This window comes from Gossypium hirsutum, chromosome D12 (genome assembly GCF_007990345.1).
Source record: "Gossypium hirsutum isolate 1008001.06 chromosome D12, Gossypium_hirsutum_v2.1, whole genome shotgun sequence".
In the NCBI taxonomy this organism is placed as follows: Eukaryota; Viridiplantae; Streptophyta; class Magnoliopsida; order Malvales; family Malvaceae; genus Gossypium; species Gossypium hirsutum.
Window position 1 is genome coordinate 46,521,712 of NC_053448.1, and position 26,329 is coordinate 46,548,040.

The window sequence follows — 26,329 nt, forward strand, 5'->3', positions numbered from 1 at the left end:
AATGGAAAATTTTAGGGAACTTCTCAAAAATGGAATGAGCTGACTTATACCTATAACAGGATGATATAAGACAATTCTGTAAAAAAAAGATCCGGTGTTTACTTCAAATAAATAAGGAAAATAATGATTTAAATGTTTCAAAATTCAATTTTAAACCGAAAAAATTGAAATTTAGGGGCAAAAAAGGATCTTTTTCGACGAAAACTACGGAAAACGACCTTCGACATTTTTTCAGCGCGTAGATCTCGAAAAGTTATTCGAAATAAAAAAAAATCGTCTCAATCGGACAACCGAGCAAAAAGTTATGGCCTTTCAAAGTTTTCCAAGCTTAAAAACATAAATTGTTCATCCACGTCAGCAAATCGCGTCCTCGTAGGCGCAATTTGTGTCCACGTAAGTAAATCGCGCTGACGTGGACGCAATGTCCTGACACGTACCCTGACATCGCGCTGACGTGGATGCGATTTCGCAGAAAATGGTCCATTCCGGTAAATAATAAAAAAATCGGCCCATTTCGATAAATTTTGAAAAAAAATGGCTTTTATTAGTAATTTACCCTAAACTTTAATCCAACCTGAAATGTATATATACACACATCACTTTTTTCTATTATGATAATTAAGATAAAGATAGGCATGGATTGGGATTGAATACAAGCATCTTGTCACTAGGCCTAAAAGTCATTAGCTTGTAACAAAAAAAATTATGTTGGTTCAATTCTATAAATGGAATTTTAATTTTGGTTCAATTATACACATAAACTTTGATTTTGATTCAATTGTATAAAATTTTAAAGAAACAAATACACTAGTTTGTTTTTGTATGCAATATGTAAGCGTTAAAATTGTGTTACGTTGATAATAGTGTTAGTAATTTGTAAAAATTGACTCAAATCAAATCAAAATTTCTTATATACAATTACACAAAATCAAAATTCATGCTACGTTACACATTAAACAAAAGTTTAAAAATAGTTTTGAAAATTATGAAGCTCGCATAAAGTTGTAAGTTGCAAGTAAAAAATAAAAATCAAATTTGAGAAATAAAACCAAGATTTATTTGAAATAGCAATTAGAGCTCTGGTCTAATATTTAAATAACACATTCAAATCTTACCATCCTTTTTTTAATATTGAAAAATAGAGTTAGCTTCAAAATTGCAAGGTTTGATTTTGTCACGTTTCATCAGCAATGACAAGCTTATGAAATCACATAGCATGCTCTTAGAAGCAAAAGATGTTTGCTCAAAGTGGGAACTTAGCTTCTAAAATTAGCAAACAAAAAACACAAGGCAAAAACTATAAAAGTTTACCAGAAAAAGGTCCCATCATTACCTTTTCCTTTCATTGCCCAACTCCCCCAACAGAATGCGAGATTAGTGGGCCACACTGCTTCTATCGGTGTAGCTTCAATTGCAAGTATAGCATTCCAATGTCAGTAAGATATTGAACCTGTTTTAGACTCTTGTATCTTTGGTGCTTATATGCTTAATTTAGTCGTTAGCTTGACTGGAGCTCCCTTACATTGCATGACGTAACTATATGGGTTCCGTGAATATGAGTATTATGAGAGCGCTATGAAAGGAACAAATCTACCACAAGTATTAACCTTTCCCACGGAGGACTGTTAAATTTGCATGAACATGGCCATCCATTTCAACACAGTTTTGCCAATAAGTCCGGTACAAATTTGCCTAGCCAAACACGTGCTTGGTATGCATCTGCCATTGAGGATCGCAGAGCTCTTTAATACTCCTTACAAGGGCAATAGAATTCACCCACCCCATATAATCAGACAGCGTCTAAACCACTATTGAATTATTACATTCAAGAATGATTGATTATACCTTGCACCCATGCTAAAGTAATGCCATCATACAAAGGCAGCCCAAAGCTCAGCCTAAATCGCTCTGCATATGCCTACATTTTGCTAAAACTCACAATTCACTAACCTGTACTGTCACCAATTATCTCCCACCTTCACATCTCCATCCGTATTGATTTTGATCCAACCCTCCTCAAAAGACTTCCATCCATGAGATACCACTTTGGAAACCTTGTTTCAAGGCCTACAAGCCAATGGATAGTCTCTGGTTCATAGATTCTACTAAGTGTAGGCCTCCCAAGGTAACAGAGACATGCAAACGTTTCCTTGGACCAATGAAACTGCAAAGGTGAAAGAGAGCTTGACTGTAAGACCTATTTGTAGAGCAAGGACGAAAGTCGACCTTAGTGATTCAATGGTGCACATATTACATATTTTCCTTGCTGATTGAGAGTCGTTATTAGTGGCTACTACTGTTTAACTAGTCTATTTATCCTCAATTATTGCAATTTAATCCATCTATTTAGCCTCAATAATTAGTTCTCATTGACCAGGTCTCATAGGGATCATCTAATCAATAGCAATAAGTCGTGTTTGAAGAGGCTCATAAACGAAATGTATCCAAATAATAATCTGTGATTCAAAAGCTAAAATAGCTGTTTATTAACAAATTTCCTTGTCAGCCCTGTATAAAATACTCGTTTTTTTAACTTTAATCACTCTAATTTAGTTAAACTACAATTCAAGACTGAAGGGAATGATAAAATAAGTATTAAAAAAAAACAAATCAAAAGAAATAAACCAAAAAAAATGCTTCGAAGGTTTTGCTGTAGTTTCATTTGATCAAGAAAAAACTACAAACCCCACTGAGCAAGGAAGTTATACCAAACTAACAAAACCGTTGAAACCATTTACAAGTCATTCTATTAACTAGAACAACGCCAATTCATCACATCAAATGCTAAACTGAAAGAATATTATAAGGAGGATAGAATCTAAAAGATAATCTAAAGTATCAAATTATCTTATATATTTGATTGAAAACAAAAACTCTAGCCCTCCAAGAAAGACGTACCTGAATTACCAGTAATCACCACAAGAACAAATTCCATCATGGAAGTCATGGAACCGGTTCATGTCTCTGATAATAATATCTCGCTGCACAATCTTTGATATTAATTTCATTGCAGCATGGCAATCCACACAGATTCGGAGGTTCTTTATTATACGGATTTGGCTTCCTGATGATGTCCTAAATAGTGCAAAAGCAAGAGCTAACCTTTCACTGTGAACCCACAAGAGATGCTCCTTTTCTTTAGTATCAACGTCAAGCAAAACAGCATTACAATCAGGAACAAAGCCTGCTCTCCTGGTTCTCACATTCAACCATTCCAATATCCCATTAATCACCTTCATGTCAGGATGCGAAGTGTCTCCCGCGCTGAAATAATGTACTCTTCCCTGGTTCTCAATCCAACTCAAACCGGGTTCCTTCTTCATTCCTTTCTTTTTCATGCTTTGCCTAATAGCAGTGACATTATCCCACCTCCTTGCAGTAGCATACATATTCGACAATAGTACATGGGTTGCATCATCTTCAGGTTCCATCTCAAGAATGCGCTGTGCAGACATTCTACCAAGCTCAACATTTTTATGAATAACACAAGCTCCAAGCAAGGCACGCCACACCATAACACTAGGCTTAAATGGGATCTCCTCAATCAACTTCAATGCCTTGTGAAGATGACCTGATCTCCCCAAAAGCCGGACCATGCAAGAATAATGCTCAATGCATGGCTCAATGCCATATTCCTGTAACATAGATGAAAAATAAGCTTGCCCCTCGTCTAGTAATCCTGAGTTGCTACAGGCTGATAGCACACCGACAAAAGTCAAAGTGTTTGGTTTATGCCCTCTGTCCTGCATCATCTGGAATATTTTTAAAGCTTCCATGCCAAGCCCATGCATAGAATACCCTGAGATCATAGTATTCCACGAAACTTCATCTCGTTCGTTCATCATATCGAATACCAGACGAGCATCTCTGATCCTTCCACACTTGGAATACATATCAATCAATGCATTATGAACAACAGTATTTTCAGCATAATTTGTTTTGAATGTTAAGGAGTGAATTTGAGTTCCTAGCTCCAATGCTGTCAAACCGGCAGAAGCACAAAGGACACCGGAATATGTTACTTCAGTTGCCTGTGCTCGATTTTCAAGCATTTCCAAAAACAAGCTTAATGCCTTCTCAGCATCCCCACAGTTAACATAGCCAACAATCATGGTGTTCCAAGACACATCATTCCTATTCAATGACTTCTCAAACAGCTCCAAAGAATCCTCAATCCTTCCACACTTAGCATAGACATCCATAAGGGCATTTGATACAAATACATCAGCATCAAGACGAACCTTGAGCACAAGGCTATGCATTTGCTTACCTAAATCAAGATCTCCTAAAGTTGCACAAGCTTGAAGTGCACTAGCAAACGTGTATTGATTAGGGACCACAAAAGATTGCCTCATACGACCAAACAAATTAACAGCCTTTTCACTCTGGTCACTCTGTGCAAACCGTGAAATCATGAAACTCCATGGAATAACATCTGTTTTAGGTATCTCCTCAAAAATCTGTTGAACATCGCCAATGTCCCCGCACTTGGTATACAATTCAAGCAATGCAACCCCTACATAAAGATCATACTCATAACGAGTTTTTAAAACACAGCCATGAACACCTTTTGCTATATCTAAAGCTTCAAGTCCGATACAAGCCTTAAAAACACCGGTAAAAGTAAAATTATTTGGCTTAAAACCGACTAACCTCATTTGAGAAAAGGCCTCTAATGCCTCTTGAAAAAAGTGGTTCTCCGCATAACAAGCTACCATTCCTGTCCAAGTAACCATATCCTTGCATCTAATACCGTCAAAAACTTCTCTTGCGAAGTCAACACACCCACAAACAGAATATGCATCAATTAAAGCAGTTCCAATGAAGGCATTAGACTCATGGCCAAGCTTATAAATGCAAGCATGTAAGTTCCAACCCAACTCAGCGCATTCCATACTGACAAGCACCTTCAATATGGAAGTAAAAACAAATGGGTTAAGCTCATGACCTTCCCTATGTAGCCTAGTAAACAACCCCACGGCTTCAGAAAACTGCAAACACTGCGCATATCCTTGGACTAAAGTAACAAAAGAAACTGTGTTTCTCTCGGGCATTACATCGAACAGAATTTCAGCCTCGGACAATAATTCAGCTTTTACGTACACATTCAAGAGAATGTTTGTAGCAAATAAGTCTAAGCAGTTACCCCTTTTTAGGATCTTACAGTGAAGACCCATAGCTGAAATGGGGTCATCGTTTTGGAGACAACGTTGAAGCAAGGCACCATACATGTGAGAATCGAAATGTGAAGACGGTCTGTTTATGGAACTCGGGTTTTGCTGGGTCTGGTTTGCTGCTTGGGCTGAGAATCCACATAATGAAGAGCAAACAAAAGAGTTAATCTTTTGGTGCACAGCAGAAATATTAGACGGCCGCGGTGCTCTAGTGGTTAACAATCGGATCATGCAAGCGCCACTGCCCTGAAAGCAATGAGGAAGAAAGCGAAACGAGAAGAAAGAAGCAAATAGACGAATGTAATGTTATAATTTAACAACCTACGAGCTTTCAAGGAAAAAGAAGCAGAGTTGTTGAATCAAATGTGTGCATCTGACACTCGCCCTCAAAAACAGAACAAGTCTACTACTACTATACTGCAGGATGGTGGGTGAACCGGTGCGTTTCAAATTCAAAACATAAATGTTGTTGAAACGGCACCGAGCTAAAACGGCGTCACTTCAATCGTTCCGTGGCAAATGGCAATTAGGGTTTCCAAGGCCCATTGTGCACTATATATACGGTGCTAATGGCGCTGCTGTTCTTCAACTTCAACCGTTGCTCTTTCTTTCTTTTTGCTTTGTGCTTGATGGATGGAGAACTAGAGATCTGAGCAAATGATGAATATGTTTATTATGTGCTGATACTCATCCGTGAGGCTTCATAATCGAGCTTTTTAAAACTGATGCTCAGATTTCTCTTGTCCTCTCCTATCTCAACTCAACAAATCCAGTCTGTTTTTAGCTTTGAAAATGATCTCAAATTTCTGTAAAAATAGAAATATAGTTGAAATCGTTCGGATTTGTTTGAAGTCTTGATGCGTAAGGTACCAAGTATTTGGGTTTGTTCTTTGATTTTGGAATGTAAAATGAGAAAGGAGTTTGCTTTTCACGTACTCAAAAAATTGTAATTTAATTCATGAATGGGATTGTTGCATCTCCAGACACCATTGAAGTCGGATTTCCACTATTAATTCAACCAATTTGTGAAAGAAAAGAAAAGCTTGTTGGTATAAATTCATATATTTTTAAACCCTAATTGAATCAATACAAATTTCTGATTTCTCATTCTTTTTATTCAACAAATGTAATTTTTAAAATTAAAAAAAGAATGGAAAGTATAGTTGAAGATTGTTGAACCTGACTGCTTATTCACATGTCTAATAATGGACGTAATTATCATATGAAAAAGTAAATACATTAACATTAAGGTTTAAATACTTTTTGGATCTGAATTCTACAATTGGTTTCATTTTTTTCTTAAGTTAAAAGAGTTTAAAAAAAGAAAACTCATACAGTTGCTGGTCAAATTCAAACATCAATATGGGTAAAAATAAATTAAAAATATTGGCCAAAATGGGAACTCCATCGAGATTCCATGTGTTGCGGATGGAGAAGTTCTCGAACAACAATGGGAAGAGTGTCCCAAATTCCTAGATGATGTTATTGCCAATGAAAATAGAGAAACGAGAAGAGTGGGTTGTTGAAGCTAACATTATTTCTTTTCAAACAAATGTTTTGGGCATATATGTTGACCATGGGTTTTTTTAACTTTTATGGACAAAGTTTAAAATGCTACCAGAAAAAGTTGATGGTGATCATAATTAGATTAACATTGTTAATGAATTTACTAATTATTATTAATTTAACTTTTTTTCTTTTTTTTTAAAAAAAATTAAAATAAGTATCACATCATCACCTCATTTTTAAATATATATTAAAATTATATGTCCAAAATAAATCTAGATAATCAACATTTCCAAATTTATTTTGAATATAATAACTATATATTTTATTATTTCAGAAGATAATAATTTCAAAAGAAATTTTCAACTTTAGTTTTTCCTTTTTCGAATTTTGATGAATGATCCTAGATGTGCATAGTCCGAAGTTCATTTTTATGTTCATTTTGTAGCAGTGTTTTTTAAATTTTTCAAAAAATTATGAAATTTATAAAAATATATGTTTAAAATGAACCTGAACAAATACATCAATTTTAGAAAAGAAAAAAGCTAAAGATTGTGAAGTTATTTTGAAATTATAAAAACAATTAAAAATTACGTTCAAACAAGCAGGATGTCTAGATTCAAATGATATTGGACTCCAGATTCATTCAGAACAAATATTTTTAAATAATTTTAAAAAACTTTAAGGCATTCTCATCATCTTTTATTGATGTTAAAAAAGAAAAACCAAAATTTTTGATAGAATCTAAATTTGGTAAAATATAGAACGGATGTTTTGATGGTGAATGGGCCCAAACTGGAGCAAATCAAGCACTTAGTTTAGGCCCATGTGAAGTTGAATAAACAATTGGATTTAATTAAGGTAGGCGGAGAGAGAGAAAATAGTAAAGAATAGAAGGCAACTGCATTGGGAGACCGCAAGTGCAGGCCAGGGAATGAATTGGGAAATTAAACAAACTACAACAAGTAGTGCCACAAATTTTAAATATTACGCTATTGAGTCTTTATATTTCTTTTTTTTTTAAATTCATCCCTCTGTTAAAAGCTAATCATCTTTTTTGAAGTAAAATAAGTTTGATCAATTTAATCCTTACCCTTTAAAGATATATAACAATTATTTCTATTTCAAATAAAAACATAAAAAGTATCATTTTTATTTAAAAATATAAAAAAATTAAAATTCAATTTTATTTAAATCGAATAAAAAGTAAAAAAAATATAAATTGAATTTTTAAATTTTAAAGGAGTATATTTAAACTGAAAAGAAAAGAAGTGAAAGTAAATCCCAAGAACCATAAGTGGGAAAGACAGAAGAAAAGAGAATATAAGTGCAGCGGGGAAAGAGAGAGAGAAGGGAGGGGGTGTCAGGGAGGGACTGAAGAGATTCCGCATCAGAGAAATTAGGATAGATAAGTGAGCCTGTCCTCTCTCTACTCGCTACTTCTACAACTATTATTCCTATTCCAACACACCACTCGACATCCATTTCCATCTCGTGAAGTTTACTCTACAGTAATACGTGCCCAATCTGCTCCTTTCCTTTATATAAAAACAACAACAAAAGTCAAGTCCCCCCTTCCAAACAAAATATCTATCTGCTTTTCTTTTTTATAACTATGATTTCATAATAATTATCATGGTTTATTAGAATTCTAAGTAAATTTAGACTAAACATCCAAATAAGATCTTGGCAATCCTATTATTAATATTAAGATGCATTTTTAAGGTTTGTAACAACCATGCTAAATTTGATTTAAAACAATAGTTTAATATAAACAAATAATTAGCTACCCAAGATGTGTATTTTTGTTTTGAAATAAGATATTTAAATGATTGCTTTTAATTTTTATCCTAACGATCCAAAATGGCATATCAAATAATATAATTAATGTACCAACAGTTTTACAACATATATACATGAACCATTATTATGTAAGAAATTTAGAAAGTGGGGCATTTGTCTTTTAAAAATGGTTTGACTTTGGGTGAATGTTACCATAACAAAAATATTAATAATGTGTTGTGAGATTTACAAATTGGGTGCGACTAGAAATAGATAATTAGAGGACTCAACTTCATCACCATTTCTCATCCTAATCTCGTAAGCCCCACCATTAAAAAAATGATATTATTTATTAAAGATAGATTTCAAATTAAATTTTGGTTCAGTTTAGTAAATAAATAAAAATAAACACCAAAAAACACAAGGGTGTAATTCAGTTCAAGTCTATATTACTCGAGGGAAATTCTAATTATAGAGGTTGTCTGAAGCTGTAGTGAAGAGCAGAAAGGACATTGCGCGCCCAAAAAGCGAGTGAGGAACACCGGCATTCCAACCAATCTCTTTTCTTTTGGATCTAGCATTCCACCCAATCTCAATTTAGAGCTTCATCCTCACCTTCTCAAACCCTAAAAACAACCCCAAAGTCACTAAAATTTCGTAATCAGCGGAGGAGGAGTATACCTCTTTTGCATCACGCGTCTCCACTGCGTGTGTGAGCTGTTACATGCCAATACATAGACGTGAGAGACAAAATGCAAGCCGCAGTGATTCCCTGGTGGTGGCAGATGTGGGCCAACCCAGGGGTTATTCGCTAAACACCCACGCGCATTAATTTACGGAGGGGGAGCATGAGGCTTTTGTGTTTCTAGTTTTACCCACCCAAAAACAATTTCTTATTAAGTATATCATCTCTCAAACACTCGCTAAAACGCCTTCTTTCCCCTTCCCGGCCCCTCCCTTGGTTTTATGCTTCTCCATTTCGAATCCCTTTTAAGCTCCCACAGCCCTAATCTCTTTATTTCCTTTTTTTTTTCTGCACTTGTTTGAATTGGTAATCGTTTCATTAAATTGGGTTATCGATGAGAGCACCAAACATGGCAACGATCACAGAATCATTGGAGAGGTCCTTACAGAACTTTTCTTTGAACCATGAAAGAAGCAACGAAGGTGGGGCTGAAGAAGGGATAATAGGGAGGTCTTCCACATCAGGTGACAACAACAACCTTCCAAACACCGTTTCTGACACTAGCTTGGAGCTCAACTCTCATCTCTCTCTTCCTTACCATTGGGAACAATGCCTTGATCTCAAGGTTCGTTCTTTTTTTTCTCTTGTTACTATATGTATTTTTTACTTCTATCTGTCTTGTGAAATGGTTACAACAGTTTATAGTCCCTTTCGTGTTTCAGACGCAATTAATGCGAAACTCATGGCAGATCTTGGTCTTTCCTTTGTTGTGTATTTTTGGTTTTTGTTCTTTAATGGCTTTTTCTTCCCTGTTCTTTGTATTTATTGCTGGCTTCGCTGTTGGTCTCCCTTTCTCCCACACGCATGCTAAGCCTAGGGTTTCAGACCATAACCCTAAATATACAAAATTAAAAAAAAAAAGCCTTTCTTCCGCTATTCTCTTTTGGCATTTCCTTCATCTCTTTCAGTTTACAGTTAATCCCTGGTTGGTTTAGAGCCCAGATAAGTTCCATCTATTTTGATTCAAAAGCATCAAACTAGCACTGTCTTTCCGGGTTTTTTTATTATTAAAATCATAAATATAAAAAGAAGGATTTAAGCTGGCTTGGGGGTTTTGGTTGTAAATTTTGAAAAATTCATGCGAATATGTGATTTCTTTGTTTAATATATGTAAATACATATCGTGGTATAGCAGTCATCCTAGTTGGTGTGATTGGGAATGGTAGAGTTTAGGTATGCGGGTAGTTTTAACAAGCCTAAAACATGAAAGGGTCGTGCACTTGGGTCTAGTTTACTGATGCAATAGTGTTACTGTTACTGTTTGATGGGGGGTAATTGGCAGACAGGGGAGATTTACTACGTAAACTGGAGGAACGGAATGAAAGCAAGTGTGGATCCAAGGACAGCAGCTGAATATAGTGGAGATTATTACTCGGAAGAGGAAGAAGAAGAAGAAAACGATGATAGTTTGTATGACAGTGAAGAGCTATCATCGGAGTCATCACCTTCTTCTTCAAGAGAGAGAGGGCATTATAATAACAACAGCAGCAGCAGCAACCACCAAGGAGTAGAGAAAGAGAAAGATAATGTTTTGGTTGTAGCTGGTTGCAAGAGCTGTCTTATGTATTTCATGGTCCCCAAGCAAGTTGAAGATTGCCCTAAATGTAACGAGCAACTTCTTCACTTGGATCGATCCCAAACTGGCTTTCCATAAACCCACATTTGTCTTTTCTTCTTTAGTATGGTTGGTTTTGGGGGTTAAAAGGAGGAGTTTTAGACAAATGAATTAGTGGTTCAAGCTGTGATTCTTCTTCCACTTCTTTTCCAGGCATGGTGTTTGGGGTTTGTTTTGAAGTCGCAGCCAGAGACGAGTCTACCCGTACCGTGCTGTGCTGTGCTGTGCTGGTGACTGTGTCAATGGTTAAACAATGAATAATATTATTTGCAATGACTGCGACATCTGGCTTTCCTTTTATTTGTATTTTTGTTTTAGTTTCCCTAGACATTCTTTATTTTAGACATCCTCTCTCTCTCTCTCTCTCTCTCTCTCTCTCTCTCCACCTGCTGTTGCCCAGACTAATTTTTCTGTATTAGTTTTATGACAGATGTGCATTATTCTTTTCTTTCAGTTTCTCCTCCAATCCTATCACGTTAAGAATGTCAGTTTTCAAAGTTATTTCAATCATAGTATTGTAAGCATTAATTAATCAGCTGCTTAAGCCCCTTGTTTCTATATCTTTTGCTACTATTTTCCATATTTGGGAGGAAATAAATGTTTCAGACCAAAATTAAAGATAATGGGGAGCAATTTTTTGCCTTTTTTCTCTTCTGCTAATGCTGGTTTTTAGATTTGGCAACTTCAAATATGGTGAAAGTATGTAGATTGTCGTAGTGTTAAGCATAATAATCACGAAACTAAAAAAAATGGAATTAATGAGAATTCAGCAACTTTGAAAAGGTAGTCCTCCAATCATCACGGGGAACAATTGCATTTCTGATGATGTCATATGAAGATGAACTTTTTAACATAGAGAAGTGAAGCAATCAAAACTCTGGAGATTAGCCAACTTTGGGTTGAGGATGACCAGGAAATCAGTAAGAACACGTTCCAACTCTTCATTTATCCATTTTTCTTCAACTACTAATACTCTCCCACAAGCCTTCGTTTTGAAAACACCCTTTATTCCATATAGATATTAACACCGGACTAACTAATACTCTCCCATGTGGTCTTTGTATATAACAAGCTGCATGCTAATATGCCAAATCATTGGATCAATCTAGTTTTCCTTCAATGTAAGCCAAACCCTGCATCTTTGGGTTTCATTATCATAATATAGACTGCTCCAATCCCATTACTAATGCTAAAAGTTAACACATCCACAGGTGATTTTTTAAGCAATTTTATTTATAAAAAATAATATTTTTTATAATGATTACTTCTATTTTAAGTAAAAAGTGTAGGTAATTTTAATTTATTTATTTTTCGTGTAAATAAGAAAAAGGGTTAATCTCTTTATCCTATAACAATTTTATTGTTTATTAAACCTTATTCTGTGAATGTGTTGAAATTAGTGATCAGAGTTATAATGAGAGTATAAAAACGAAGGCTACTACAGGTTTGTATGTTATGGAAAGCCGTTTATTAATGTTGTTATTTAAGCGGGAGCCGGGAGGTGGAACACTGCTCATTGTGGTTGTGCTGAGGTGAGGTGCAGCCTTTGCAAATTTGTCTCCCTATTTAACCCCACAATGCCAACTTGGAAAGATAGGGTGGTTTGTTTGCATTCTGCTTTCACTACCTGCTTAATACGTGACAACTCACAGTACCAGGGCCCCCCAAATTTACCAAAGTTGATATTACAAATTATGAAATCAAGAAATATTGTATACTTTGTCCCCTAAATTTAGCTCATACTTAAAATTCTATTTTTAGATTTAATTGATATTTAACTTTGGATTTCGCCACACTGTTAGCATTAGCAATCAATAATACACTATTCCCAACTTTGTATTATGACACATGGAAAACTTTATAATATCTTTAAAATATATAATTTTATATATATAAAAAAAAGCATAATGATAATTTTAACCTCTAATATTTATACATTTTTGTCACTTTAGCCCTAATTCTTTTTTATCACTTTGGCCTCTTAACCTTTAAAATTTAGTCAAATTGCTTTTTGTTGGACAGAAAAGCTAATTGAGCTTTAAAAATTTAACAATACTGATGTGACAACTTACATGATAGTCAATGTGTATAATATACTTTATAAAATTTCAAAAAAAAGAATAAAAATCAACAAATTTAAAATGTTAATAAAATTTTAAACAAAAATCACGTTAACAATGAAGTGCATGTGGATTGCCACACAAGCTAACACATCAATGATGTTAAAATTTTAACAACTCGATTAATTGTATTGTCCCACAAAAAGCAATTTGACTAAATTTGAACATTCAGGGGAAAAATGAGAAAAAAAAATTAGGCCAAAATGATGAAATAGATATGTTAAGAGCTAAATTTATCATTATGTCTAAAAAGATAATAAAAATTATTTCACATCCAAAATGAATCTGGACAAAAAAGATGTCTAGATTCAAATGAATGTAGACATCATTTTGTCTAGTTTAATTCCTAACGTGTTTTTAGTGACATTATCTATTTTAACTATTTTACAAAATAATAAATTTTCTTAAATTATTATTTTAAAATTAAAAATATATAAAATCTAAAAAATCTAAAAGGTTTATAAAAATTATTTCATACCCAGAATGAACTCGGGTAAATGAATTTGAAAACTAATTTGTTTGTATTTATTTTGTATGTATTTTTTAGCATATATAACTAGTTTTTTATCTCGTGTGATCCATGGGCTAGGTTGCATGTATCAATTCAAAGATTGTGGCTAGCATTTACTCCTTCAATTGGATTACAGAACGTAGAAGATTAATTATTTAGCTTGCTCTAGTGAATATATTAGGAAACCAAAAATTCAAAAATTATAATAATTAATATAATATTAGTTACCATAAATTCAAAAGTGAATATAAATAAAATTGTTTAATACAAATAAATGCAATATGGAAGTAATTAATATAACTAAAAAAGTGAACATTTTGGAACTCAACTCAAAGTTTTCATATATGCTCTCATATATTCTTTTACATATTATATACTAGTTTTTTTTTTATTTCGTGCGATGTACGAATTGTTTTTATGTTTATAAATTAAAATATATTTAATAATTTTAAAAAATTTTAGATAAAGTTTTAAAAAAAAATTTAAAATTTCACTTAAATGAAGTTTTAAATGAAATTTTTATTTAATTAAAGTACAATAAAAAATATTTAATTTGTAAACATGTTTAATTAACAAGTCGTAATTTGTTTTAACATATTTTACCCAAATTTTAAATGTTTATATTTTTTTATAAAATTTGAAAATTTAAACCATTTATTTTAAAATATGTATATTAAATCATTAATTAAAAATATTTATTCTTTAAAAAATAATTATGTGATTTCATAAAAGCATGATATTAGTAATTAAAAATGAAAACGACGTGATTAAAGTTAATTATTATTGAAAAATTTATTATTATTATTATTATTATTATTGGCAAGTAAACTATATTTAAAATTTAATTTAAAAATGAAACCCAGTTTAAACATAATTAAAAAAAAGGAAGTGTGTTGTAACTCAAAGAGCTAATCCGGATCTCAAAGTTTCCATTTTTGCTTCCGTACATTTTATAATATATATGATGAGTTAATGCATCATTATACTTGTTTAAACAATCAAAAAAATTTGATCATATTTTCAGTTATGTATGTTTGACAAGTTATAAAACTTGTAGTTATAGGGTAATAAATTTTTATCTTGTAATTATATATATTTTGAAAAGATTTTGTAATTATATTTGATTGATAGGTTAAGAAATATAAAATCAATGATAATTAATTGATAATGATATATTGTATTAGTTGCAATTTTAAACCCTTTATACATCGTTATTATCATATGATGTTTAATAGTCGTGTTGGTTAATGAGAACCTTTTTAAGAAAAAAAATTATAATGTTCATATATTATCAATAAAGCAAATATATTTATCATTATTGGTTGTTGTGTTATTACATCATTAATAAAACAAATATAATTATAAATTTAAAATTAATATATTTTAATGTCTACACTATCATTAAAAAGTATAAAAAATTTCTAATTAAAAATAGTAAAAAATCATATTTAAAACTTAATTATAAAATCAATATCCATTTAAATATAAAAACATTTTAAAATTCAAACAACTAACTCAAAATGTACCATGTTTTATATTATATATAAAATATATAAGTGTATAAAATCCAACACTTGACAAAACTCCAAGAATTTTTTTTTAAATGACATAATACAGTAATAAACGGTTTTCTTAAATATTTCTCCCACAAACTAATGATAACCGATTAAAACCAAAAATTTACTTAAACCAAAAAAATGAACAATTAGTGAAGAAAAAAAAAAGGGCATATCAACAAGGTGGATTAAAATTACAAATGATTTATCTATTTAGTGTTGTTGAGTAATATTTTTCGTATCTTTTATTGATATGAGTATCAGGGTATTTATACATGTTGTTGCTGGTACTATTACAGCTCATGATAGGGTCCCACTATTTTGTCTTTACTCTGTTGCCTCCAATATTGACATTTTTTTCCCTTAGTACTGATATTCTCCATGAACTTTAGACTTACTGGGCACGTGCTTACGGAGTACGCGGTCCTTTCTGCTATTGGAGTGGCGTTGTGGGCGAGCTTTGTACCTACTAGGCATGTGTCTGAGTGGCCTGTGGAGCACGTGGCACTTCCTACGAGTTCCTTGGATACATGCGAAGTGAGACTGCGACCTTCGCTAGGTCCCCGCGAGCTGGGTCTATAACCTTATCTCGCAAGTTGAGTCTATGAGTTGTACTTGTGATCCTGCCTTATGAGCTCATGCAAGGTTCATGCGACCTGGGTCTGTACCTTTGCCTTATAATCGGGTTCACATTGTTGTCCTCTCGTGTTCGGGTCATGGGTCAGATGTTCGAATCTTTTCTAGGGTTTAGGTCGCAAGTTATTAACGTATAACAATCTACTCCCACCCTAAAATGGGCCTAAGGGGTATCATAAAGTGTCTCTCCTTAGGTCCATCATATCAGTATTAAATGCAGCTTACTGGGCACGCTTACGAGCGGTTCTTGCGCGTGCGTATCTGGTCATTGAAAATTGAACTATTTTTGTCCATTCGTATTTGGGCCGTTGATTTCTTTTGGTCACACAAATCATCTAACAGGAAGGAAAGGAACTTCTTCTCTAAAAGGATGTCTCTTTGAACCCTAAATCATTCATCTTCAGCATTTTCTAGAATCAAGACAAAGGTAATTTTTTAGGAACCTTGCTTTTTCTTTTAAAATTTATGTTTTCTTCTTTTACTTGAGTTATGGTGAAGATGAGGGGCATCAGTAATCGAATAGTTCAACCCCATTTGTCACGAGAATGGTCGTCTCCGGTTTTAGTAACGAATAAACTCTACTTCTGTACCACCAAGTCAGAGGATTTACGACTAGTGTTGGCCATCCGAGGGATGAAACTTCATAATTTCGCATACGAAGTATCCATTCCAGGAGGGTTGCATCAGTTGTGCGAGACCACTGAAGATAGTTTCCTACTCCATTTCCATGTGCTTGAGGCTAGGTTGCACTTGCTGTTACATCCCTTCTCTTTTACTCTGCTCAAGGACTACAACTTTGCCCCTAGTCAGCTCTCGGGCTTCACTTGGTGGATAGTCATGGCATACTTTATCAACTGCTCTCAATGCGGCAATGTTCCCTTACTCACAGTTTTTCAGCATATATATTAGTTGAAAGGCCATAATTAGGAGAACTCGTTGGGGTTCTACTATTTCTCTCATCACAAGCAGGTGAAGACTATCATTGTGAACCATTGTTCGAACCTTCATCCAAATTGGGGAAAGTATATCCAAGTTCGCAGTAAACTTGGAGAGGATTTTAGGTTCCCGATAAGGTGGTCTTCGTCAAGTCAAGATATGTCTCGTTCTAGCAGAGTCTCCCCTCGAATGAAGTGGTGGCTCAGTTCCAAAGACTTTGTGCTAGACGCCTATTGGTTTTAAAAGATCTGATCATGTAACACCCCTAACCCGTATATGTCGATAAATTAGGGTTACGAGGCGTTACTTGACAAAACACAACTTAACACAGACATTCAGTAGAATTCAAAAATTTTACATCTATGTTAAATTATTCAAATATTAAGTAATTATAATTATAAATTCTACTTTAACCTTTTATAACAAAACATAACATTTCTGTTCAGTTAAACCATAAGAAAAATAAGCTAATTTCGTATGGCTATTAATTATATATATACAGTACATTAAAGTACAACTCCCAAAATATTATCTAGCCTATACATGCCATAAGTTAAAATTTAAACATTTCAATACTGAGACAGTAGATAGAGTGATGATCTTCGCTAACGATCCCCGAGTCTACAGCTTGATTTTTATCTATAAAACAAATGGACAAAAACAATCAAAGTAAGCTTTTATAGCTTAGTAAGTTTATAGCATATCTAAAATACATAAAAACTAACATATGTATAAACATTATATGTTATAAATCAAGTTACAAACATAATCATTAATTGCATATACTGATTGCTAGTATACTTATCATTTGCATTTCATCGAATGCATATCTATGATCTTTCAAATACATATGTCAAAAGCTTATATTGTTACTTATCAACTACATGAGCCAAATGCACATCTATACTTATAATCCACATATGCCGAATGTATACATATATTCAAAAATTTTCATAACAACCAATATATGTGCCTACTAACTAAACACAAAGATCCAAACGTTTATATGCCCATCAAATACATATAAACAAATGTTCATATACTTATCCATTACATATAACCAAAATCATATATATATCAAATGCATATAATCACTTAATTTAACAGATTCACCGGCACTTAGCCTGCTAGGCTTATAGCCTGATTTAGATCATCGACACTTAGCCTGCTAGGTTTATAACCTGATTCAGATCACCAGCACTTAGTCTGCTAGGTTTATAACCTGATTCAGATCACCGGCACTTAGCCTGCTAGACGTATAGTCTGAATAATTTCACTGGCAATAAATCCGATTGGTACTGAGCTTTAACAAAAGAATCTCAATTCACAGAAGTTGTATCTCATATTTGTATATAAAATCCACATAAAATCCAGCTCAATATTCATAACTTATATCTTTAAAACACATGGATATATATATATAAATCCCAATCATCAAATCTAACTTAAATAATTCAATAATTCAACCGAAACACATTTATATATATATAACCTCATACTTTAGATTCCACTACTAATATCATAAGATTTAACTTATAATATAATATGTACTTTTAACATTTGAATTCCATATATATCTATATAATTTCATATACCATTTCAATACAAGATCTTATACATGTACATATATACATATTCGAATCTAACAAATATATATTACTCTATGCTTATATTCGAAACAAGAACATATACCTATATACTCATACATAATCAAATTTAACATATATATATGTATAAATATAATTTCATACTTATACTCAATATAAATATTTATTCATAAGTATACATGCTTATTTGCTCCAACTTATACAAATATTTTATACTAAATTCACACCTTATTCACACATACATGCATATGTTCGAATATATCTCATACCTTTGTAATTTCATACCTAAATTCAATACAACAAAATTTACATGTATACATATGTATATTCGAATATAATTTATACATGCATATATGTTCATACCTAAATTTATTACAAGGACATTTATATGCATATTTGCATATTTATAGTCATTCAAACCTATCACACACACACATATATATAATTTCATACTTTCAATTCGAATTTTATACTTTTAAATTTAACTCAACAAAAATAAAATTGATGTACATACACATATACTAATTTAATAAAATTAAATAGCTAATAGACTTACCTCGGATATCAGCGAACACGATCGACTATTCAACTACTTTCGTTTTTCCCCGATCCAAATTCGTTTTCTTCGTTTCTCGATCTAAACATATTCAAATTTAACTTTTTTTTATTCATCAAAATATTCAATTAAATCCAAAAATACATAAATGGGCAAATTACCATTTTACCCTTGATATTTTACACTTTTTACAATTTAGTCCTTTTTGCACAAAACACAAAATACACAAAATTGGCCCACACTAAGCTAGGGCCGAATGTTCCTATACTTTATACAAGTCCACACATTTCTTTTATTTCACATTTTAGTCCCCCAAAAATTTATTTTCACAATTTAACCCTATATATTCAATTTCACCAAAAATTCAAAGATAAAACATATTAATCTAACACCTATATTTCATATTTCATCAACTAATATCATAAAACTCAAACATTCATCAATGGCATATTCCAAAATCATCATCAATTCACAAAATTGAAACATGGGTTTTGAAGAACACAAAGCAACGATTCCAAAAACGTAAAAATTATCAAAAACCGAACAAAGAACTAACCTCAATTAAGCTTCAATATTGCCGAATAGAACTATGTTTTTCTTTATTTTTCTCTTGTTTAGTTTCGGCTAAGGAAGAAAAATAATAACCATGGCTTTGTTTAATTTTATTATAACATATATATTAACAATTTATTAGTTTACTAACTTAACCTTTAATATAAAATATATATAACATATGATTCAAGGTCCTTATTGACCATTGTCACCCACTACCAATAAAATGGTCTAATTGCCACATAAAGCCTCCATTTTATAAAGTCAACAACAATTAAGTACTTTCTTATTTAACCATCAAATTTTCAGTTTACACGATTAAGCCCTTTTTATCGAATTGAACATCCAAACGATTAAATTTCCACACGAATTTTTCACACCTATAACTTAACATATAATAAACACTAAAAGTAATATTAAAATATTTTTTGATTCGGATTTGTGGTCCCAAAACTACTATTCCGATTAGGGTCAAAACCGGGTTGTTACAGATCATGACGAGAAATGTCTTCCAGTAATATTTAGAGGGTTACAGCCCTAACGGGTGGAGACCTAGTGGTAGAGAGAAAGTTGCCCTTTCTGTTGGTAAATTTCCTGAGTAACGCACATGGCCTCACTACTCTTGTGATGAGTTAGGTCTAATATTGACGAGTCACCCAGAAGAACTAATAATTTTATTATTATTATTGTGAGAAGAAGCTGCACCCATTCACTCTTGCGAAGTCTTCGCATGTGAAAGGTGGTAGTCAATAGGTTAATTTGTTAGTTGCTCCTATTGATCATTAGGGTTATTACTGGTGTAAGGGTTGGTCAAGGCTCAAAGGATACTTCAATCTAGACCGATAGCATTTCTCGCGAGCTCAACGAGGCTATAGACATTGATTCGTTGGTTACTGAGGCGCGTAAGAAGTGCAAGACCACCGCGAGGGCTGTGTGCATCAGTTCTGCGATTGAGGAGGAGAGAGGCAACGCAAGGTTGGAGCGTCAAATTGAAAGAATGTCAGATTCTATTAGTATTTTTCCACCGTCGATGGGACTCCAAGTCCTCGCAACTCTCTGCGGAAGAGCTCGTTAGTTATTCCCCTTGTGAGCTCATCGATCGCCATAAATGAAGATACCCATCTAGCTATCTCTAAGTAGCACCCTCGACAATGAGTCTTTTTTTGTCTTTGTAATTCTTACTGTCTGAAGCTAACACAATTGTACTAAAGTATTAAGAAGTTCGTTAGAATGAGCTCGCCGAGATTAAAGTGGAGTTTATAATGCGATAAGATGATGGAGGAGAATGTGATTATTAATAAGCAAAACGTGGATCTTAAGGAGTGTTTGTTCATCATGGAGGTTAAAGATGAGGGGTTGGAATAGGAGTTGATTGCTAAAAAGGAGAGTAATGAAGCTCTGCAGGCTGAGCTAGCTAGGGCTGCAAAAGAGCACACTGTCGAAAAAGACATGATTATTCAGGAGTGTCATGACTAAGTGGACAGCACAATCAATGAACAATATCGGGTCTTGTAGGATTTTAAGAAGAAGACAATTGAGAATATTATAAGTTCTATTTCTAAGCTGCAACTAAATACACTGCTCCATGCCCAAGTCGCTACTAGTCCCTTTGATGTTCGCAAAGTGGATCTCGAGGCTCTCGATGAGGTGGATATGAGCAAGTTGGGTTTCGATGTGTTATGCCCCTTGAGTGCTGCATGGATTCTTTTGTGTCAACTTGGAAGAATTCTCCAAATTTCTACTTAGAGGAGGATCCACTAATGCGAACATGACCCCTTCTACGAATAGTTATGCTACCCCTGTTGATAATGTGAACCAAGGTGTTAGTGGGGAAGACAATGTATTCTAAGTGTGTTATAATTTGTTTTCCTCTTTTTATTTTCTTTAATTAAACAAGAGTTTACTTTGAGGAAATCTGTCTTTTGCGAACTTGTTATACTCGTCACATAATTACATAATTATATGGACTTTAAGTAAATCTTCAAAAATCATCAGCTGCAAATATAGATTCGCGAGCTGTTTTGTACTTGGGAAAATTTTGTAAAGTAATAAGCTTGGAATGCGACTCCGCGAACTTTTTTATACTTGGAAAATTTTCTAAAGTAACAAGTTGGGAATGTGAAGTTGCGAACTTTTTATACTAGTAGAATTTTAGAGGATTGTAAAGCTGTGAGATTTTAACTCTAGGTGATTGTGCTGATGGTTGCGATTTTTCACCTGCTAGCATTAATGTGGTAGTTAGAAGCTTTGCTCTCGTTGACTACGTTTGAGGCTGCGGCTCTTCGCCTACAAGCGTCAGTATGACAACATTCTCACTAACTGTGTTGGGCGATGTGGATCTTTGCATACGAGCCTTAATATGACAGTTGGGAGCTTTTCTCTCGCTAACTATTTTGGAGGCTGCGACTTTTCGCTTGTGAGCCTTAGTGTGATAGTTGGAAGCTTTGCTCTCGTTAACTGTACTGGAGACTGCGGCTCTTCGCCTGCGAGCCATAGTGTGACAGCTGAGAGCTTTGCTCTCGCTAACTGTGCTGGAGGTTGCAGCTCTTCGCCTGCAAGCCATAGTGTGATAGTTGGGAGCTTTGCTCTCGCTAACTGTGTTAGAGGTTACGACTCTTCGCCTGCAAGCCTTAGTGTGACAGCTGAGAACTTTGCTCTCGTTAACTATTTTGAAAGTTGCAGTTTTTCGCCTGCGAGCCTTAGTGTGACAGTTGAGAGCTTTGCTCTAGTTAATTGTGTTGGAGACTGTAGCTCTTCACCTGTGAGCCTTAGTTTAATAGTTGGGAGCTTTACTTTCGCTAATTGTTTTGAAGGTTGCAGCTTTTCGCTTACGAGCTTTAGTATGACAGAAATGCTAGTTGAAAAATATTGTTATTCATAGGGAAAAGAGTCATACATAGTATTTTTTGAGATGTCAGGCATTCCAGGTTCATGGTATTTATTGATATGGGTATCATGGTATTTATACATGTTGTTATTAGTACCATTACAGCTCATGATAGGGTCCCACTATTTTATCTTTACTCTGCTGCCTCTAGTAATGACATTCTCTGTCCTTAGTACTGACATTCTCTACGAACTCCAGGCTTGCTGGGCACATGTCTATAGAATACGTAGTCCTTTCTGCTACTGGAACTGGCATTTTGGGCAAGCTCCGTACCTACTGGGCACGTGTCTGGGTGGCCTGTGGAGCACGTGGCACTTCCTACGAGTTCTTGGGGTATATGCGAAGTGAGACTACGACCTTCCCTAGGTCTCCGTGAGCTGGGTCTGTAACCTTATCTCGTGAGTTGGTTCTGTGAACTGTACTTGCGATCCTGCCTTATGAACTCACACAAGGTTCCTGCAAGATGAGTATTGCTAGATGAGTCTATAGCTTTACCTTACGATCGGGTTCAACTTGTTGTCCTCTCGTGGTCGGGTCACGGGTTGGAGGTTTGGATCTTTTTTAGGGTTCAGGTCTCAAGTTATTGATGTATAACAAGTGTATAAAAAAGGAGTAAGGATAAAGAGAAGATATCTTAGTAAAATTGAAGCAAAGTCTATGGCTTTGTTGAAAATGAAATATTTTAGCTCCAAAAAATTATATTTTAGCTACTAACATTATCAATATTTGATATGTTTGTCACTCAATTAATGGAATGCTAATGTGGCATTTCTTTTATTAGCATAATAACAAATTTAGTCCTCCAATATTTACAGATTCTTTAGTTCTAATTCTAAAAAATTAAAAAACTTTAAAAAATAGAATTTTTTTAAAAAAAATTCAATAAAAATATTAAAATTTTATAAAAAAATACTTAGAGATTTCAAAAAATTATAAAAATATTTAAATATATTTGGAAACTAATATCAAATTCAGTAAAACCCTTTTTGAAAAAGAAAATCAAATAACAAAGTTAAGTGGGAAAAAATAAGATGAAAGGAAAAAAATAGTGGAAGGTAAGTGATATTTTTTTATAAAAAAGAGTGAGGTTTTTACTTTAAAAAAGTTAAAATAATCCACAATTTAACTTAAAACATCAAAAGAACTTGAAATAGAAACCCCAAAATAAAAAGTCCATCTATTAATTTTAAAATATTATGTTATTTTTGTTGATTTGGAATTGTCACGTCAACAAGCAACGTTGATGTGTCGTTTGTTAATGGTTATATTAGAGTTGCCGTTAAATATTAATGATCAACGTTAATCAGTGGGCATATTTGACTAGTTTTGTTAGTTTAGGTACTCAATTGGGCACAAAAAGTTCGAAAGGGTTTCATTGATTTTTTTTAAAGTTTAAGGGCTTATAATACCATTAAACCATAATTTCAAGACATAGAAAAAAATGAAACAAGAATAATGTTAAATAATATTAAAACATAAAGGATAATATATGTAACATTGCTAACACCCCTGAAATGAGAACAGTGTCAATTCGAGTTTACATGTGTTAGAATTTTTTGAAGTAGATAAAATAAAAATTTTTAAAATTTTTGTAAAAGGTAATTGGATCTTATAAGAAATTAAAAAGGCTTTTGGATTTAGAGAAAATAAATTGAGGTATTAACTAAATCGTAAATGTGTGAGAAGTGTTGGCCAATAATGTAAAAATTAGAAATAAGAAAATACTAGATTAGATGGATAGGAAAAAGATCAAAGGACTTGAAAAGTAATTTGACCAATGAAGTATAAGAAGTTATGGATGAAATTGAAGTGTAAGTGAATCACATATATGGTATGATATGATTTGATTTGATTTGATTTGATTAAATATTATTAAAAAATTAAAATAAAAGAAAATGGAATAGATTATTAAAAAAAAGAGTGGAATAGATATTTTATTAGAAAGATGTAGAAAAGCTAATATCATCATCTTCATCTTATCACTCTCATGTCTCCCTCATCTCACTTTTAGCTCATTTTTTTCATTTCTTTCATTTTAGTCCCTATCTTCTATTTCTAACCGTTTTAAGCTTTAAACTTCAAATTTCCTTTATAAATCTTTAGTGAAATCACAAGGGGTAACTCCTTAGCAAGCTAAGTTTTATGTGAACTTAGCTAGAATACATATTTAAGGAGAGAGAAAAGAGAAGTTATGGATTGAGAAAGGTTAAGGTAAAGATGATGAGATTTTCTTAAGGTATTTCATATTTATCTCATTTGAAATACATGGAAATGGTATGTGATTATTGTATTGATGTTTAAATATTGTGTATATGTGCTATGTTTATGAAGGGAAAGAAAAATGAAGGGAAGAACAAGTTGGGGATAAAGGAAAAGGAGTGGCAAATGAGTGAAGAAAGGGGGGAAGAGCTCATTCTAAGCATTTTATTGCAAGTATATCAAGAATTTTACTTTGCCTAAGTAAAACCCTAAATGAAAACTTGATAAATTATTTTAGAAATATTTATGGGATTTATGTGTATATGAACATGATGATTTGAATTATGAAAATTATTTGAAAGTGAAGTTGAATTCTTATAATGAATTGAAATATGTGTATGTGTAGCGGATTTGGAGAAAAAAGACTAAATTGAAAAGAGTGTAAAATTTAGATAGGTGAAATAAGTATTATTATTATGAAATATTTAAGTGAAATGTTAAATGTGGATAAAATAAATGTGAAGTGAAATTTTGATGTTTGTTAATTATATTTAGATAATGACTAAATTGTAAAAAAGTAATGTTTGAATTGTTTTATTTGTTGAGTAAATGTAGTAAAATTGTATAATTTAAATGCTTATGTAGACAAAATGAGAACTAATAGGATATAAATGGCATGCCATTAGGAAATAAAATTTTCTATGCGCACAAGTGATAATATCACTATAATGCAAGTGATGTTTGAAAAAACCCGGTTCAAAAACATTTTTCTTGCACAATAGAAAATTAAAAATTTGAAAATCAAGCCAATTTGTGATATTTATAGCAATAAACCCTTTATCGAAATCGCATATGTGTTGTAACGCCCCAAAAATTTAAATGTCTGACTATTGAATTTTGTTGTAATTAAACCCGTTGTATTTGTGGTTATGTGATTTGTGTATGTGTTTGAGGTTAGGGGTTCGACTCACATCTTTGGAAAATTTTGCTATTTTATTCTAAGTTAATCTTTATCCTTGAACTATCAACATAAGTTTAATTCTTTATGAATTGATGTTAAGAATGAGCTTGCTGATTTACTAGTTAAGCTTCTATATTCTATTTGGTCTTATGTTCAAGTGTTGGTGTATACGTTCAGGAATATTTTTGCTAAATGTTAGAAATCTTATCGATAGTTAAAATAGAAATTTAATGCTCTCCTTATCTCTTTCCCTTTTCCATTTTCTTTTCTTTCTTCCTCTTTTTCGGTTCTTATTTCCTTTTACTTTTCTTTTTGATTACGTCTGTAAAGTGGCTACCGTGACTAATTGAGGGTTTTGCGTTGTTCGTTGCATCGTTGGAAGATCTCTATGTAAGTTCTGTCGTAAATTCTTTTTGTTTTTGCTAGTTTCTGGTTGTTTTTGTTCTTTTGTCGAAATTGTTTTACTACTCAAATTTCTGTTTCAATCGTACATTTGGCTCCCTTTTTAGGCAAGGATCTTGCAAGAACCATTTCACTAACACGTTCATTCCATTTTTGCGATTGCGTGCAAGGTGAGTGTTGAAATCCGAGTGGGCAGGTTGTGTTGAAGTTTTTCAACATAAGAGTTAGTTTTGTACGTTAATTCTTGTGTTTGTTGAGAATAATTGTTGAATTGGTTATTGGATGGTCATTCTAGGGTTCAAAGGTTCTTTTGCGTTGCTCCTATATCAAAAACTACATCAAGTGCGTACCAAAAACTCGAGTTTTTACTAATTTCAAACACCAGAAAACATGATTGCCGCTGCCACACGATCGTGTGGTAGGCTGTGTGGCAAGCCGTATAACTCACTATCTACCAAGTAAGAGCCACACGGGCAAGGGACACGGGTGTGTGTCTAGACCATGTATGGCCATGTTAGTGCAGGGTGTACACGGGCGTGTCTAGGCCATGTAACTCATTGAATACAAAATAAGGTCATAGAGGC

At 33.2% G+C, this 26,329-nt stretch overlaps 2 protein-coding genes and 1 non-coding gene across 3 annotated transcripts; 2 read left to right on the forward strand and 1 right to left on the reverse strand.

The window, feature by feature from the left end:
• Positions 1-1,238: 1,238 nt before the first annotated feature.
• LOC107946192 (putative pentatricopeptide repeat-containing protein At5g13230, mitochondrial) lies at positions 1,239-6,283 on the reverse strand. Its single transcript, XM_016880421.2, has 2 exons — positions 2,899-6,283; positions 1,239-2,164 (listed from the first exon to the last, which is right to left on the reverse strand). The coding sequence occupies exon 1, from the start codon at positions 5,403-5,405 to the stop codon at positions 2,904-2,906; it is 2,502 nt and encodes an 833-aa protein (XP_016735910.1). The 5' UTR covers positions 5,406-6,283; the 3' UTR covers positions 1,239-2,164; positions 2,899-2,903.
• Positions 5,826-5,906, forward strand: LOC121224718 (small nucleolar RNA SNORD36). Its single transcript, XR_005922463.1, has one exon. It is a non-coding gene; the product is annotated as a small nucleolar RNA SNORD36 (small nucleolar RNA).
• A 2,619-nt stretch (positions 6,284-8,902) lies between the features above and the next one.
• On the forward strand, positions 8,903-11,275 carry LOC107946193 (uncharacterized). The gene is made up of 2 exons (XM_016880422.2): positions 8,903-9,772; positions 10,490-11,275. The coding sequence occupies exons 1-2, from the start codon at positions 9,542-9,544 to the stop codon at positions 10,859-10,861; spliced, it is 603 nt and encodes a 200-aa protein (XP_016735911.1). The 5' UTR covers positions 8,903-9,541; the 3' UTR covers positions 10,862-11,275.
• Positions 11,276-26,329: the final 15,054 nt, after the last annotated feature.

What these genes read in the sequence shown, in the direction of transcription:
- LOC107946192 (XM_016880421.2), bottom strand. Translation starts at nt 5,405, where the DNA reads ATGATCCGATTGTTAACCACTAGAGCACCGCGGCCGTCTAATATTTCT.
- LOC107946193 (XM_016880422.2), top strand. Translation starts at nt 9,542, where the DNA reads ATGAGAGCACCAAACATGGCAACGATCACAGAATCATTGGAGAGGTCC. An exon ending in AACAATGCCTTGATCTCAAG is followed by an intron (nt 9,773 to 10,489) that starts GTTCGTTCTTTT and finishes GGTAATTGGCAG; the next exon opens with ACAGGGGAGATTTACTACGT.